Genomic DNA, 15,926 nt, shown 5'->3' with positions numbered 1-15,926 from the left:
ATCCACCCCTGAAAACATCGTTGTAGACCAAACACATACTCTCTCCTTCCAGAAACAGCAGTAGGGGAAGATGACCTTAAAAGGAAGAAGCTGACAACTGGGTTGCACAGTTCAACTCAAGAAAAGAATCTCAGAGAAGGCAGGTGGATTCTTGTATTCTTGGAAAGTTTATTTAACAGCAAAAGCGATGGACCCACTGTGGCTTTGATGCCAGCTTTGCCCCATGAATGGTTCATGAGTGGCTGGGATCAGGCAGCTTCTGGCATGTCACTTACGAGAAAAGACAAAGGTTTTTCCCAGTTTCTGGCATCAGCAGAGCTTAGGTGACTTGATCCACAGCAGTGTTTTCTGAGTTTTCTTTTTTTAGAGAGGGTGGACTTGCTGGAAGGGTCATTGAGTCGACAGAGGAATGGTTCTCACTGATGGGAACAAAAGCATTGTTAGAAGCTAGAGGAGTGTGCCCTGGGTGCTGGGTGACAGGGCTGGAGGACAGAATCTTGTTCTCAGCTTCCATCTGAAGACCCAAGTTACCCATCCCAAGGTGAGTGCCCACCTTAGAAATCAAATTTTCCCATCTTAAAGTCATAGCCTGGCCTTCAGTGGTGACTGACATCTTTCTGGAGGGGATAATTACCTTTTCAAGTGTCCTTCTAGGGGCCATTGTCTTCTTTCTAAGGGTCTCCATCTGAAGATGCACAGGGGTCATGGCCTTCTTTTCAAGGGTCACAGACTGATGACCCACAGGGGTTATGGTCTTCTCTCCAGAGGTCACAGACTGAGGACCCACAGAGGTTATGGTCGTCTCTTCAGGGATGACAGAATGATGACCCACAGAGGCCATGGTCTTCACCCCGGGGGTCACAGACAGAGGACCCACAGAGGTTATGGCTGTCTCTTCAGGAGTGACAGACTGATGACTCGCAGAGGCCATGGTCTTCACCCCAGGGGTCACAAACTGATGTCCCACAGAGGTCATGGTCTTTGTCCCAGGGGTCACAGACTGATAACCCACAGAGGTCATTGTCTTCACCCCAGGAGTCACAGACTGATGACCCACAGAGATCATGGTCTTCACCCTAGGGGTCATAGGCTGGTGACCCCCAGAAGTCATGGTTTTCATGCCAGGGGTCACAGACTGATGACCCACAGAGATCATGGTCTTCACCCTAGGGGTCATAGGCTGGTGACCCCCAGAAGTCATGGTTTTCATGCCAGGGGTCACAGACTGATGACCCACAGAGGTCATGGTCTTCACCCCAGGGGTCTCAGTCTTCTCTCCAAGAGCTACAATGTGCTTTCCAAGGGATACGGTTTCCCCTCTAGGGGTCACAGTTCTGCTTCTGGGGATTGTAGTCATCTTTTCATACGTTCCATGGATCTCAGTGGCCATAGCCTCTCCTCCTGGGGGCAAAATCTTAGTATCAGTGGTCAATGTCTTGCTCACTGCCGGCCTTTCAGGGTCAGTGCTTGAAGAATTCACAGCAGATGAGAACCAAAATTGTGAAGGAGTTGAGCTGACCTCTAGAGAAAATCATCAAAAAAGGATGAGATACCCACCATCTCCTTCCCACCCTACTAATTCCTGGCAGGTCTAAGAACCACTCAAGGGTTAGAACACATGCTCCGAAAGTCCAGAATGAAAGATTTCATAATGTTCCCACTTGAGGACATGGATGAAATCCCACTACATGGAAGCCCTGCTTCCCTGTCCCATTGTGTTTGCATAGCCCCAGGAATCCATGGCACCAGTGGGTTTGATACATTTCTGGTGAATGACCCCAGTTAGTGGCCTACCAGCATCCTTTGACCTCTCTGATTGCATCATCAGCAAGACCTTGCCTCCAAGGCTTAATTCCCTGCTGGATGAATCCTCAAGGAGAAGCTGCCTGTTCTCAAACTTGTAGGAGACACCAGGAACAAAGCCAAGGATAAAAAGGTTTGAGACACTATGCTATAAACAACTGGGTTGGAGTCCACCTAAACAGCTATAATCCTAGCATTTTGGGAGGCCGAAGCAGGAGGATTGCTTGAGCCCAGGAGTTCAAGACCAGCCTGGGCAACACAGCAAGACCTCATCTCTAAAAAAAAAATTACCTGGGCATGGTGGTATACACCTGTAGTACCAGCTACTGGGGAGGCTGAGGCAAAAGGATCATCTGAACCTAGGAGATGGAGGTTGCTGTTAGCCATGTTCATGCCACTGCACTCTAGCCTGGGTGACAGAGTGAGACTCCAACTAAAAAAAATTAAAATTAAAAATAAATAAATAAAGATGAGACCTGACAGAGTCCCGGTGTTGTTATCCTTAAAATGAGGATTCTAAGCCATCTCTAAGGATGTTTCAGCTCTTGAATGCTGGGTTTCACCTCCTAACTGCCAGGGCAGCCGCTATTATCAAAAAGAAACATTTTAAAAGAACCCAAAAAACAAAATTTCCTTTCTAGCCCTTGCCTATAAAAGCAGAAGAAAGAAACAGAAATAAACAAACACTGAGTGCTAACTATGAGCCAGTGTGGTTTTCATTCCATGTATCATTTAGTTCTTATAATAATGTCATGAGAGTAAGGATCATTCCCAATGTACAGATAGGCAAAGTAAGCTCAAAGAGGTCGATTAAAAGCCAAGTGTCTCAACCAAGATTAGAAAATATACTGATCTGACAAAGTTTATTCTCTTCCCTCAGTGCTGTGTTGCCTCACCAAAGCATTTAGATCCAGCAGAAGGGACCCACCCAGTGCCTGGTTATGCAACTTCCAACCCCATCTCCCTGGTCATAGATACTTACCAGCCTGCACCAGGATATCATTCAATACGTGGACAAGGGGGAAAGGGCCAGTGCCACAGAAAGTACCCTTGGCATCATCCAGGTCCAATGTCCACACCATGGCACCTCCAAAATGCTCTCTCTTTACAAACCATGCCTGTAAAAGTAACAGTCAGTCCACTTGCTTTGCTGGCCATCCCTCCAACTGGACACAATGGCAAAAAACAGAAGATGCCCCTCAGGAGGCAACGTAGCAGGGTGGTTAGGAGTATAGTCTGCATTTGAATCTAGCCTCTACCACTTATTAGCTATAAGATCCTGATAAAGTTTGTACTTTGGGAGGCAGAGGAGAATTTCTTGAGCTCAGGAGTTTGAGACCTGCCTAGGCAACATAGTGAGACCTTGTCTCTACAAGAAATAAAAATATTATCCAGGTGTGGTGGTGTATGCCTACAGTCTCAGCTACTCAGGACTCTGAGGTGGAAGAGATCACCAGAGCTCAGGAGATCGAGGCTGTGAGAAGCTGTGATCATGCTACTGCACTCCAGCCTGGACAGCAGAGTGAGATCCTGACTCCAAAAGTTATTTAACCCTTATGTGTTTTAACTGCCTGTTTTTTTTTTAAGGAATAATAACATTTCCAATGTTTTTAGGATCAAAAGAATTCCTACATGCACATATTGCAACATGGTTGAACCGTGCCATGTTATGTCTGTTTTATTTCACTTAGTATAATGGATGGTGGCGATGGTTGTACAACATTGTGAATGTAATTAATGCCACTGACGTGTAGACTTAAAAAATAGTTAAAATGGTAACTCCTATGTTACACTTTATGTTATGTAGGAATGCTACATAACTTCTTAAAGAGTTCCTAGACATAAAACATTTGGATCAATGCCTGGCACGTAGTTAATGTTCATAAATGTTAGCTGCTATTCCTCAGGGTTCCCCATTATCAACATCACAAACTATAGGGATTGCCTTATTATTTAAAATCACTTTCTTTTTTTTTTTCTTTTGAGTAGAGTCTCACTCTGTCGCCCAGACTGGAGTGCAGTGGCTGCTCCCGGCCACCGCAGCCTCGACCTGCTGGGCTCCGGCGATCCTTCCACCTTAGTCTTCCAAGTAGCTGGAACTACAGGCGCGCGCTACCACACCCGGCTAATTTTTTTGATTTATTGTAGAGATGAGGTCTCACCAAGTTGCCCAGGCAGGTCTCGAACCCACATGCTCAGGCAATCCACTCACCTCAGCCTCCCAAAGTGCGGGATTACAGGCTGAGCCACCGAGCCCGGCAAAAAATCACTTTCTTATCTCACAGTGATACTATAATGTACAAGTAAAGCAAATAATATTGTACTCTTTCTACAGATGAGAAAATAAAGACTTTCATATGCACTTTTTTTTGAGTTGGAGTCTCATTCTGTCGACCAGGCTGGAATGCCATGGCATTCTCATGGCGACCCCAGCATCGACCTGATGGGCTACAGCGATCCTTCCACCTCAGCCTTCTGATTTTTGATTTATTGTAGAGATGAGGTCTCGCCAAGTTGCCAGGGTTGGTCTCGAGCCCGCGGGTTCAGGCAATCCACTTGTCTCGGCCACTCAAAGTACTGGGATTACAGGCTGAGCCACCAAGTCCAGCCTCATCTACCCTTTTTAAAAACCTCCACTCTACCTAAATGACAGAGGTTTGTTTTTTTTTTAAGTTGGAGTCTCACTTTGTCGCCCAGGCTGGAGTGCAGTGGCACGCTCATTGCCACCGCAGCCTTGACTTGCTGGGCTCCGGCGATCCTCCCTCCTCAGCTTTCCAAGTAGCTGGAACCTCAGGTGCATACCATCACACCCAGCTAATTATTTTATTTATTGTAGAGACCAGGCCTCACCAAGTTACCCAAGCTGGTCTCGAACTCCTGGACTCAGGCAATCCTCTCGCCTTGGCCTCTCAAAGTACTGGGATTACAGGCTTGAGTCACTGCCCTCCGGCCAAAATGGCAGAGTTTAGACTCAAGTCCAGGCTATTACTACTTTGCCAGTGCTCTCTGTAGAGTCTGATGCAAAAGACTCCATCATGTCCAAAGAGCTGTATGACTTAGCCAAGTCAATTGACCTCTTTCTGGGATTGACTCTCCCCAAATGTAAAATAAAAGGAAGGAGGAATCCAATTAAGTCTGAAACTGAAGACTCTGAGATTTGACCCTGCTTATAAGCTAACAAGTTAGACTGCCAATTTTATATGCGTACACACACACACACACACACACACACACACACACACACACACACACCCCAGACCCCTGGATCAAAGGACAGAATGTCCTATTGAGCTGGTTCCATATCCCAACTACCCAAAGGGCAACTTGATGAAAGTCAGATGTTCTCCTGTTTGTACAGCAGAGTTTGTACCACAGAGAAGCGCCCTTCAATTATGAGACCCAGGAATTAGATAGGGTGGTTGGAATATCTGGTCCTTCTCCACTCAGAGAGAGGAGAGCATTTGGCTCTAGGATATAAACAGCTCCTCCTTGGGAACTTTCACAATAATTGAATATAAGCAAATGGTTCCAGGAAGGGGGAAAGAGGAAGTCAGCTCTCTACTCTTAGCTAACTTGTGTGCTTCCTTTGCTAGGATCACTCATATTGAACAAGAACACTGAGAAATACAGGTAATAATTATCTCCCAATAGTGCCCCCTGAAGTTTCTTTGAGCTCTGATATTCTATGACAAAATCCCTTAATGATCCCCAAGCTGGGCTCACGTCCACCCCCCTTCTGGTTCTGCAAGGGACAATGACTGCCCCGCAAAGCAAGCCCACCCTTTGCTGCTGGTCCCAGGCTCTTCCCTCAAGACATGGGGTCAATTCCCTCTCTGATGTCCTGTGGACAACATACTTAATTCCACTGAGTCACTGATCTCTTCTGCTTGTGTCTTCCTTTCCTAAACCACTGAGCAAGGTCCCAAAGGCTGAAAGCCAACTTTTTACCTCTCTCCTCCCCCAGGACCTCAGCTGGTGTCATGTGAAGAGGAAGGCATAGTGGCTGTTCGCAAGTGCCTTTCTAGAGCTTGTGCTTGCCACCCAAACTGCCCCAAAGAACAGCCAACACCTGCTATTGCCACATCACCCACAGTGGGAGAACTGGGAATTCTCTGTACTTATAAGCCTCAATATACAAGAAGTTGCCAAAGTGTGAAAATCTATCGCTCATAAACTGCTTCTCCTTCCATCCAGACCCTCGATATCTCATGCTTGGACACCTCTGTGCCTCTCAGAGTTTCGAAAACGCCAGCCTGGTTACAGCAAGATCACGTGAGAAGACACACAAAACCAGTTTCCAAGGTCTCTCTAAGACCTGCTGAAGAGATCCTTTTGTTGTTTATGAGCATGATGATTGGGTTTTCACACATATGCGTGAGATGTGCCACTCTTAAACCTTGTTATGACGTCGGTACATCACCTGTCTGACGGTAGAAGAAAAAATGCCCTACTGAATATTGAAGGGTATAACCAAGACTTCTACACTGATCAAGTCTCTCAGGTGATTACAAAACAGAAGTAGGTTTAGGAACCACTGGAACATGAAAGTTCTTCTTTAGTTCACTAGAAAAACCTGCCAGATTCAAATTCATAAAACACTACTTACATGAAGTTCTAAAGGTTTCAAAACTGCAAGTAACCCACCCATAGAAATCTGGTTTTGCCTTAAAATGCCCACGGGATAAAGACCAAACACCTTCACCAGTATTCAAGACTCTACTAAAAACCTCTGCTCCATCCAAATTCTCCTTAGAGCTTACTACAAGTGTTCTGCACCACTCCCCCACATCATCATCTTCTCTTCCTCCTTTTCACCTCCCTCAGGAAGCCCTCCTGATTTTCCCATCCCTGCCATGTGTCAGTCCTATTCATGGAGCACTTACCATGATCTACCATGTGTTGGCAATACCTGTCATGAAATTATCTGATCTAAATGGAAGAGATTGTCATCAAAAAGCTGCGTGAACTGAGAGAAATGTTTATTCCCTCAGAATTGAGATTCTTTCTCTTCAGAATAGAGATTTGGACTAGATGGGATTATGAAACTCTAGTTAGAACTAAAATTTAAGTAGGTTTGACGCTCACCTGAGTTCATCATCCTTACCTTTCACCCTCCACCCAATAGACAAGCATGAGTGCACACACACGCACACGCACGTGCGCGCGCACACACACACACACACACACACACACACACACACACACACGTTGCCAGACTAGGGCCCCGTGGAAGCCAGTGGAAGACTACATGCCAGACTGAGAAAGGACCAGGGTCTCACCTTGTAACTGAAGCTGATGGCATCATCGTATCCAACCCACTCCTTCCCCTTGTTGGCATAGGGGACATACTGATAATCAATCCAGTGCTTCTTCGCCCCCCGGACAAAGGAACAAATCTGCCGGGAGAACCACCGAGTCAATGTCAGAAATTGCCAAGGAGGGGAGCGTCAGGAGCCCCAGCTGCTCCTTGCCCCAGGATAAAGAACCTGAGAGGGTATGAGAAGAAAGCCCACCACAGAGAGCATGGGGAAGCCACTCCTGGAGGCACTCCTCTCCATGTTGAATAAATTCCCACTGTCACATGTTCCTGCTTCTAACGTCCATGATGGAAAAAGAGAAGACCGAGGCGTGGATACCATCCTTACAAAACCGAGCTGGGGTTAGTACTGAGAGGAACACACCTGACCTTTGATCAAAGCTGTGTCTCTTTCAAAGTGTTTCATAAACAAATCCCTCCTGTCCATTGGGCCTCAGCACAAACTGCCCTGTATAGGTAGTCATCAAACTAGCACTTGAACCTCCAATAGATGCAAAGATCTTGAAGACAGGGAGAACTAGGGTGTTACGATCGATCAAGCATCTATGGTCTACTGGATGTGTGGCATTGTGCAAGCTGTATGCTACAAAGAAACAGAGGTTCAAGGTGTTCTGCTGCAGAAGTTAATATCTAAGCCCTTCCTAGTCTCCTTTGGTGCTTTAAAGATCCTGCCATCAAAGCCTCTTTGACTCTAATGTCCTTCAAGAACATTGTTTCAACTACACCATCATGAATAACTATGCTCCACTGGATTATCAGGAAAATATCTCCATCCATCCAGCACAGAGCAGAGACTGGAGAGACATACCACACCTCCACTACTGCTGTCTGTCTGTCTGGCACGTCCTTCACACCTTGCGCCTTTGTACCTGCTACTCTCTGCCTGGGAAGACCTTCCCATCTTGTCAGTCCTGCCTATCAGAGTTTTCCTACACTCCAAACTCTTCTCAAAATCTACTGCTCCATAAGACCTTTCTGGATCCTGTAGCCACACACTCCTATGTCTTTTTTTTTTTTTTTTTTGAATCAGGGTCTCACTCTGTTGCCCAGATTGTAGTGCAGTGGTAAGATCATGGCTCATCGCAGCCGTAACCTCGTGGGCTCAGGTGATTCTCCCACCTCAACCTGCTGAGTAGCTGGGACTATAGGCACTTGCCACCATTCCTGGCTAATTTGTTTGTTTGTTTTTCTGGAGAGACAAGATCTTGCTATGTTGCCCAGGCTGATCTCGAACTCATGGGCTCAAGCAATTCTCCCACCTTGGCCCCCCGAAGTGCTATGATTACAGGCATGAGCCACTGCACTGAGCCTTGTGTGCCTCTTATTGTCTGTTGTGATGTGTTACATTCCCTTGAGTGCATGTCTTTTCCCTCCACTCAACAGCAAGCTTTGTTGAGATGGGGATACAGAGGGTGGAGCTGGGGTAAAGAGAAAGAATCTGCGTAGAAGATGTCATGGAATTGCTTCAAAATGACCTATAGTGAAAAGGGAGGGAGTCAGAGAGCAGAGATGAAACAAAATTGGCCATTAATTGTTAATGACTGAAGCTGAGTGAGTGGTGTGTGGTTGGGGTAGGGGAGTGCAGGTTATACTAATCTTTTGCACATGTGTGAAAAACATATATATAGCAAACATTAATGATTTTTATTTAGGCCATAGAGCAAATTAGGACTTACCTGTATAACATTTAAGAGCTTTTAATGGGTTGCAATGAAATCTTTCCATTCAGATTCCACTAAGCCCCTCCTCCCTTGCAAAATATTCAAATAGCACCCACACACAAAGAAAAAGAAAATATCCCAGATAGCAGATTTTCCTCATCCCAATAAACTACTTTTTTGCCCTGTCTCTAGTTCTCGCCTCGCCACTGCCTCTTGTACTGGTCTTCGTCCCAGCTGGAGGTGGGGGAGCCCTAACACTAGAGAGAGACCCCTGTCCTTATCACCTCATAATAAGCCAGGAAGCCAGCTTGCTTGGTGTATTTTCCTGGAGACGCCGGTCCCACTGCTCTGGCCTGCAACCCATTCTTAGAAGCTTTGAGGAGGTGAAAGGTACGTCCATAGGTGGGGAACCCCATGATGAGCTTCTCCGAGGGTGCCCCGAGCTTTCTCCAGTAATTCATAGCATACGCCTGCAGGTAGGAAGCACACAGGACACCTCCTTGTTACTAAGAGCCAATGGCCTGGGCTCAGGAGCAGATATCTGGGCCACCCGAGATCTTTCTTTTTCTTACCGCAGATTTGGGGTCTTCAGGCAGCGAGAACAGGGGGCTATTATGTCCTGTGAACTCTTCCCAGCTTCCATGTAAGTCATAAGACAAGACATTGATGAAATCCAGGAGTCTGTAAGGGGCAGGAGGAGGAGGCAAGACAGACTAGGCTAGCCAGATCACCACAGCATTAACGAGCTAACTAGCTGTGTGTTGGTCATCTGGGCTTCCCTGCTCCTTCTGCCTGTGGGATCTGCCCAGGCTGTGCTGTCTACCTGCCACTGGAACAAACTGCTGGTTAGAGATAGCTGTGCATCAGGATCTATGCATCCTGAGAGTGTCCATGGAGGTAAGCAGGAGTCAGACAAGAAAAAAAATGCATTCAGGCCTGATACAAATGCTAACAGAGGTCTGCACACATGTCACAAGTAAAAGCAGTACTGTGTCGTAGCAGTAAAAGAGCATCTCTCTGTCTTTCTACCATTCCAAGAGCCACTGAAACCCACCTCCTCCAGAAAACTTTCCTAATGACCAGGTGTGAATGAGCATGGAGGAGGTCACAGCTGTAAGGGTTTTCATGCTGATTATCTAACTTAATTTTAATCCAACTGGCACAAGAGCAGACCAATGGAACAGAATAGAGAATCCAGAAACAAACCCAAATGCCTACAACCCACTGATCTTTGACAAAGCAGACAAAAGCATACACTGGGGAAAGGACATCCTATGCAACAAATGGTGCTGGGAAAATTGGATAGCTACATGCAGAAAAACGAAACTCGATCCCTGGCTTCTCCCCACATACAAAAATCAACTTGAGATGGTTTAAAGACTTCAATGTCAGACTCGAAACATAAAAATCCTAGAAGAAACCCCAAGAAAAACTCTTCTGGACATTGTCCTAAGCGAAGAAATGTCTGACTAAAACCTGAAAAGAAAACGCAACAAATCAATCAATCAATCAGTGGGACTGAATTAACCACAAAGCCCCTGCACAGCAAAAGAAATAATCAATAGAACAAAGAGGCAAGGTACAGAATGGGAGAAGGTGTTTGCACACTATACAACTTTTGAACAGCCGCAGAGGATTCCATTCTGATTCTTCCGGTTTGTGAGAATCAGCCCAGAGCCAGCATGTCCAGAAAGACGTAGGCACTGGTCTTTGCCCAGCTTTTAACTTTTGCATGGAGACCTTCCCGGACACGGAGTGGGACTAGACATTTGCTTTTGTGGCAGCTGCTATGCGTTCGGCGCTCTGGTGCCAGCATCTGCTACAGAGTGGATGTCTACATCTCTTCTTGGGGTAGGAAGAAGTCGGTCGGGCCCCTGGATTCTCTCCTTGTGAGACCCAGCCAGGAACCGTGCAGAAGCCTCTCCGCCCGTGCCAACCTTGTTATGGGTGGCCGTCCCCTCACGTCCCTCCGATGTCTAAAGAAAACCTCCGGGTGCGACGGAGGTGGCCCTTGTCCCCACCCAGGCTCCTCAGCCCACCCGCAAGCTGGCCCTGACACCCGGGCAGGGGCACGGTGAGCTCAGACAGCGCTCGGGAAGCCCTGGGGATCCGAGTTCAAGGTGCCGCCTGCCCCGCGACGCCTGTGCCCACCCAGGCAGCATCCGCTCACCCTCCCAGCAGGCGCGCCTCGTAGGCGGTCTGGACGATGTGCGGGACCCCAGCGACCGCCGCCGAGAGCAGCAGCCTCGGGCGCCTGCTGAGCGCCGCCTCCTGCCGGAAGGCAAACAGGAGCTCCTGAAAAGACACGGGGACAGACGCGGAGATCGCGACACAGCGGGAGCGGCGGGTGGCGACTCCCCCCCGAGAAGTGTTTACTGAGCCCTGCGAGCCGGACGGGGGGGACCCGGGGGAGAGCCAGACGCGGGCCCCGCCCACAGGCTCGTGAGAAAGGCGGATGCGGCCGACACGGTCAATGATTTGACGGCGGGACGGCAGGCGGGCTGGGGGGCACAGGATTCGGATGAGCACTGCCGGGGGAGTCCTGCACGGAGAAGATACCCCTGAGGCCAGAGGGCTGGAGAGCGCCGCAGATGTAGGCAGAGAAAGCGGCAACTGCAGGGCACCTGCTCAGCACCCCTAGGGGGGTGGCAGTGAAAAAACAGTCTGTCAGCCCTCTCTCTCTCTCTCTCTCTCTCTCTTTTTTTTTTTAAATAAAGATGTGGGGTACAATTCAGGGTTAGGTATCCAAACGTTGATCATGCAGGTACCCCTGGTGATGAGGTATGTCCCTCCCTCCCCTCGCAGTTTCCCTCAACTGCCAATCCCACCCCCTCCCCCGACAGCTTCCCATTACTGCCAGCCTCTTTCTTATAGCATTATAATTGTTCAAGGTCCTCTTCTTATGAGTGAGGACATACGGAACGCTGTTCTTTTGGAGTCGATCATACTCAGTGATTTGTCACCCCTCTCTTGCCCCTGGCCCTGGCCTTCGGCTCTTCCCCTGCCGTGAACCCAGATACATAAATAGTGAATGATATCTGAATGTCTGGAGCTTCCCGGCTGGCCTTACTTCGATTAAGAAGAGGAAAGTCCACCGGTCACGCATGGGGCTGCCTCTTAGTCCAGGGTACAAGAAGAAGAGGTCGAGGCCGTCGAAGTTGTGTGTCCTCAGGAGGGATATAACCGAAGCGATGAACTTTTGACGGCTGGCGAATGTGGACAGCATCTTGGTGAATCTGCAGAGAGACCAGGGGGGTGAGGCAAAGACCGGCCTCCTCAGAATTACAGCATCCTGCAGGGCCCCTTGCGAGGTTAGCACCCTGTGACCAGCACAGCAGATGTGGCTGGAGGAGAGAAAGACAGATCTTTGAAACACTCACCCCTTTTTTTTTTTTTTTTTTTTTTTTTGAGTCAAGGTCTCATTCTGTCACCCAGGATAGGATAGAGTGCAATGGCACAATCTCGGCTCACCACGGCCTCGACCTCTTGGGCTCAGGTGATCCTTCCACCTCAGTCTCCCAAGTAGCTGGGACTACAGTTGTACACCACTACGCCTGGCTTATTTTTTAATTTTTTGTAAAGATAAGCTCTGAATATGTTGCTAAGGCTGGTCTCAGATTCCTGGGGTCAAGCGATCCTCCTGCCTCAGCCTCCCTAAGTTCTGGGATTACAGGTGTAGCCACTCACCCGCTTCTTAAATGCCCTTCCCAGCACCAGGGGCCAAATACCCAGAAGTGGGGAATTCAGACAGCAGAGGGGAAGTGAAAACCATGTAGTGCCCTGGCCAGATGGCACAGGGAGTGGCAGGCACAGAACTAAGCACACAGCCAGGAGTAGAGAGACTGGTTCCATCCAGCTCTGCCCCCCGCAAGACATAGTATGCCTGCTGGCAAGGAACAATGCCTCTCTCTGGCTCCTCAATTCCTAAGACCTGTCCTAGCACAGTCATTCTTTCTCTGACTGGATTGGGGGTGTGGGGAACATGAGCCAAGGGCTGGCACGTCCAGAAAGGTCTATGAGTTCACCCAGGCCTGGGCTGCAAAACTTGGCATAAGAAGCCTGAACTCTGATAAGGTGCTCTATCCCTCTGCTCTTTAGTTCATTTGCTTGTTTGATGTTTTTCTATTTTTATTTTTTCTTCCATAATAAAGACACTTCCAGAAACATTTTGGAGCTGAACTTTAAGCAATTCTGGACTAGTCCTGTGGTTCATGATTAGAAAATTAACCAGATTCAGAAATAGATTGTCCTGGGTTCCACTGTCAGCTTGCCACCTCCTAGCTGGGTGATCTCTGAGGGACACCTGGAAGGAATCTGGCAAGTTCCTTGGTACCTGTGACTCTTGCTTTGTTTCCTACCGATCTGGTCTACAAACAACCACTTGGCAGGCATCTTTCAAGTATTCACAAGAAAATGTGTGTGCAGTCCTAGCCCAGCATCTGGTTCACAGCAGATGTCAGAGAGAGGAAGAGAGCTGGGTATAGAGGTGTGTGGTCTCTGATCACACTGTTCACACACTGGCCTGTGATCCCAGCACTTGGGAGTCTGAGGTGAGAAGATAGCTTGAGCCCAAGAGTTCAAGACCAGCCTGGGCCACATAGCAAGATCTTGTCTCTACAAAATAAAAAATAAAATAAAATTAGCTGGGCATGGTGGTGCATGCCTGTAGTCCCAGCTACTTGGAAGGCTAAGCAGAAGGATCATCTCAGCCCAGGAGATGGAGGGTGTAGTGAGCTATGATTGTGCCACTGCACTCCAGCCTGGGCGACAGAGTGAGATTCCAATTCAGAGAGAGAGAGAGAGAGAGAGAGAGAGAGAGAGAAAGGAACTGGTTATCAAGCCACCCCAATCCTTCCTCCGTCATACATGGAGAGCCTTTGCAAGGTGTATCCTTACACACTCCCAGGCCACCAGGTCTCCCTTTCATGCACCACATGCCTCCAAGGCAAGAAGAGGGAAAGCGTGGCCTCTACCCCAGGCCTCAGCTGTGAAATAGGGGAAACATTTGTTCAGAAACCATGAAAGCAACTTGCCATCTCCACTCTGCCTCACCAGGGGTGAAGCGCTAACAAGAGCAGCCACATGTGGAACGTGTGGTTGCCAGGGTGGTACATGTTCAGCTCAGCATGTATTTGTTACTTCCTTTCTTCCAATACAAGCTCTTGAGGTTGATGTGACTGGCCCCATTTAGAACACGAGGAGACCAAAGCCCTGTGAGGTTTGGGGTTTATTTTTCTTGTCCTGCACAAGATTTCTCCTCTTGAAAACAAGAAGGTTGAGGGGACAATTGTGAGTGCCTCATAGGGTCTCTCACCCCCCACCCTGGGACCCTTTCTTACCATCTGCTGGAAGTTTCTTGATCCGCCTGTCCCCATGGAGAAGAGGTCAGGGTATCCCTGAATCCAGGGGTCAAGGATTCATAACTTGGGAAGTGTCTGCACTAGCTTTGCTGTCCACATGACCAAGCTGACTCTCCACTCCATCCTCACATCTCCCAGAGAGACTCTCCCTCGTCACCCTCCCAGAGAGAAGCAAAGTCTCACCTCAAGGTGCCAAAGTTCCACCCGCCGAGGGATAGCAACGTCGTCAGCTCCCTGTTCCTGTCATGAGGGACAGAGGGTGGGTAAGCAGCGGGCTTGCTCCTGCTGGCCACTGCAGTCACCATTCTTTTTGCTTTGTTCATTGGAGGAATAACCAGAAATAGGAGGGATGGGAAGGAAAGCAGGAAGGCAGGTGGAGGGCAGGAGAGAGAAAAGCACAGGAAATGAGAGGAAAGAAAAAGAGAAGCCCAGCCATCAAGAAGAATGAAGCTGTGCCTTTTGCAGCAACTTGGACGGAATTGGAGAACATTATCTTAAGCAAACTGACTCAGGAACAGAAAACCAAACTCCGCACATTCTCACTGATAAGTGGGAACTAAACTGAGGATCTGCAAAGGCACAGAGAATGATGTCATGGCCATTGGAGACTCAGAAGGAGGATGGAAGTGGGGGGGGTGAAGGGATGAAAAATCACCTGTCAGGTACAGTGTGCACAGGTGGGAGTGATGGGTACACTCAAAGCCCAGACTCTTCCACCACTGTACAATGCAACCATGTAACCAAAACTTGTTGTACCCCCTCACCTTATCGAAATAAAGTAAATAATAAAAAGAAATAAAGGGGAGAGCAATCAACTCCAGGGTCATCACAACCCAACCACTCCAAGGCTGTACAAAGGCCACCAAATCCCCCATATCCTTGTGATGTTTCCAAAAAAAAAGGAGTAGTCTAAAATGTTTCTCATCATTTGTTTTCTTATGCGACAAACCTTTACTGAGTGATGACTCTGTGCCATTGACTGTGTTAGGCGCTTGAGAAAAGCAGTGGACAAGCATAGGCAGGCTCTCAGCTCCCAGGGGCTTGTAACCCAGTGCCATGGGATTTGTACCCTGCCCATCTATAACCATCAATGCAGTGACACACCTCCTCTCATATAGGGAGAGGATCCCAGGAGTTCTGAGTACTTAAGCAAGCACTTCCTGAGCACTAACTCTGTGCCAGAACTGACCTCACCACTGAGGATACCAAGACACAGGAGACACTGCCCCTTTATGGGTGACACATGGTAGTAAAAACACTGTTGAGCATTTATGATGTATAGGCCGTTTTTAACAGCATGAATACTTGGGCTCAAAGGCTGAGTTGGGTCTTGCCAGGCAGAGAGGAGAGAAAAGCACACTTCAGGCAGAGGCAGCCGCCACTACAAAGGCAAGGAGGAAAGGAAGAGCTCGCGGTGCCTGCCGACAGGATGCTCTCAAGCTAGGGATGCTCGGAGCGCCATTCGAGAGGAGGCTGGACCGGAAGAATCAGAGGCAAGTTGAGGGGTGATGGGAGGAAAGGGCTTGATTCTCTCATATCTGTGAAATCTGAAAATACAGCCCCCACGTCCAAGGTGGACACACCTCTCCTTTAGTCTGTTGAACTCTGGATAGAGGATCTTCTCATCCTGGAGATCCTTAGCAACAATCTGATTGTTGTTCATTGAGGCAAAGGCGAATATCAGATGAGTACAGAGAAAGGGGTCCAGGTCATGAGGCAAGATTGAGGCGGGGCCTGGTCGATTAGGTGCCCAGTTGGTGAAATAACACACCAGTTTGTAGGCAG

The 15,926-nt window shown here is 48.2% G+C and overlaps 1 protein-coding gene across 1 annotated transcript in view; it reads right to left on the bottom strand.

Moving 5' to 3' along the window:
* Window positions 1-319: 319 nt before the first annotated feature.
* The window catches only part of OVGP1 (oviductal glycoprotein 1), a 16,643-nt gene continuing 1,036 nt past the window's right edge, over window positions 320-15,926 (bottom strand). Inside the window, exons 3-12 of the mRNA XM_021717991.1 lie at window positions 15,725-15,926; window positions 14,325-14,381; window positions 11,852-12,017; window positions 10,952-11,076; window positions 9,354-9,462; window positions 9,066-9,251; window positions 7,083-7,199; window positions 2,786-2,921; window positions 953-1,521; window positions 320-754 (exon numbers count right to left, since the gene is read on the bottom strand). Of these exons, the coding sequence (XP_021573666.1) occupies window positions 320-754; window positions 953-1,521; window positions 2,786-2,921; window positions 7,083-7,199; window positions 9,066-9,251; window positions 9,354-9,462; window positions 10,952-11,076; window positions 11,852-12,017; window positions 14,325-14,381; window positions 15,725-15,926 (2,102 nt within the window). The remainder of the gene's footprint in view (window positions 755-952; window positions 1,522-2,785; window positions 2,922-7,082; window positions 7,200-9,065; window positions 9,252-9,353; window positions 9,463-10,951; window positions 11,077-11,851; window positions 12,018-14,324; window positions 14,382-15,724) is intronic.

Source organism: Carlito syrichta, unplaced genomic scaffold (assembly GCF_000164805.1).
Source record: "Carlito syrichta isolate Samal-C Ts95f unplaced genomic scaffold, Tarsius_syrichta-2.0.1 Scaffold311678, whole genome shotgun sequence".
Taxonomy (NCBI): Eukaryota; Metazoa; Chordata; class Mammalia; order Primates; family Tarsiidae; genus Carlito; species Carlito syrichta.
Note: the sequence above shows the minus strand (reverse complement) of the source record. Positions and strands in the feature narration are given on the sequence as shown.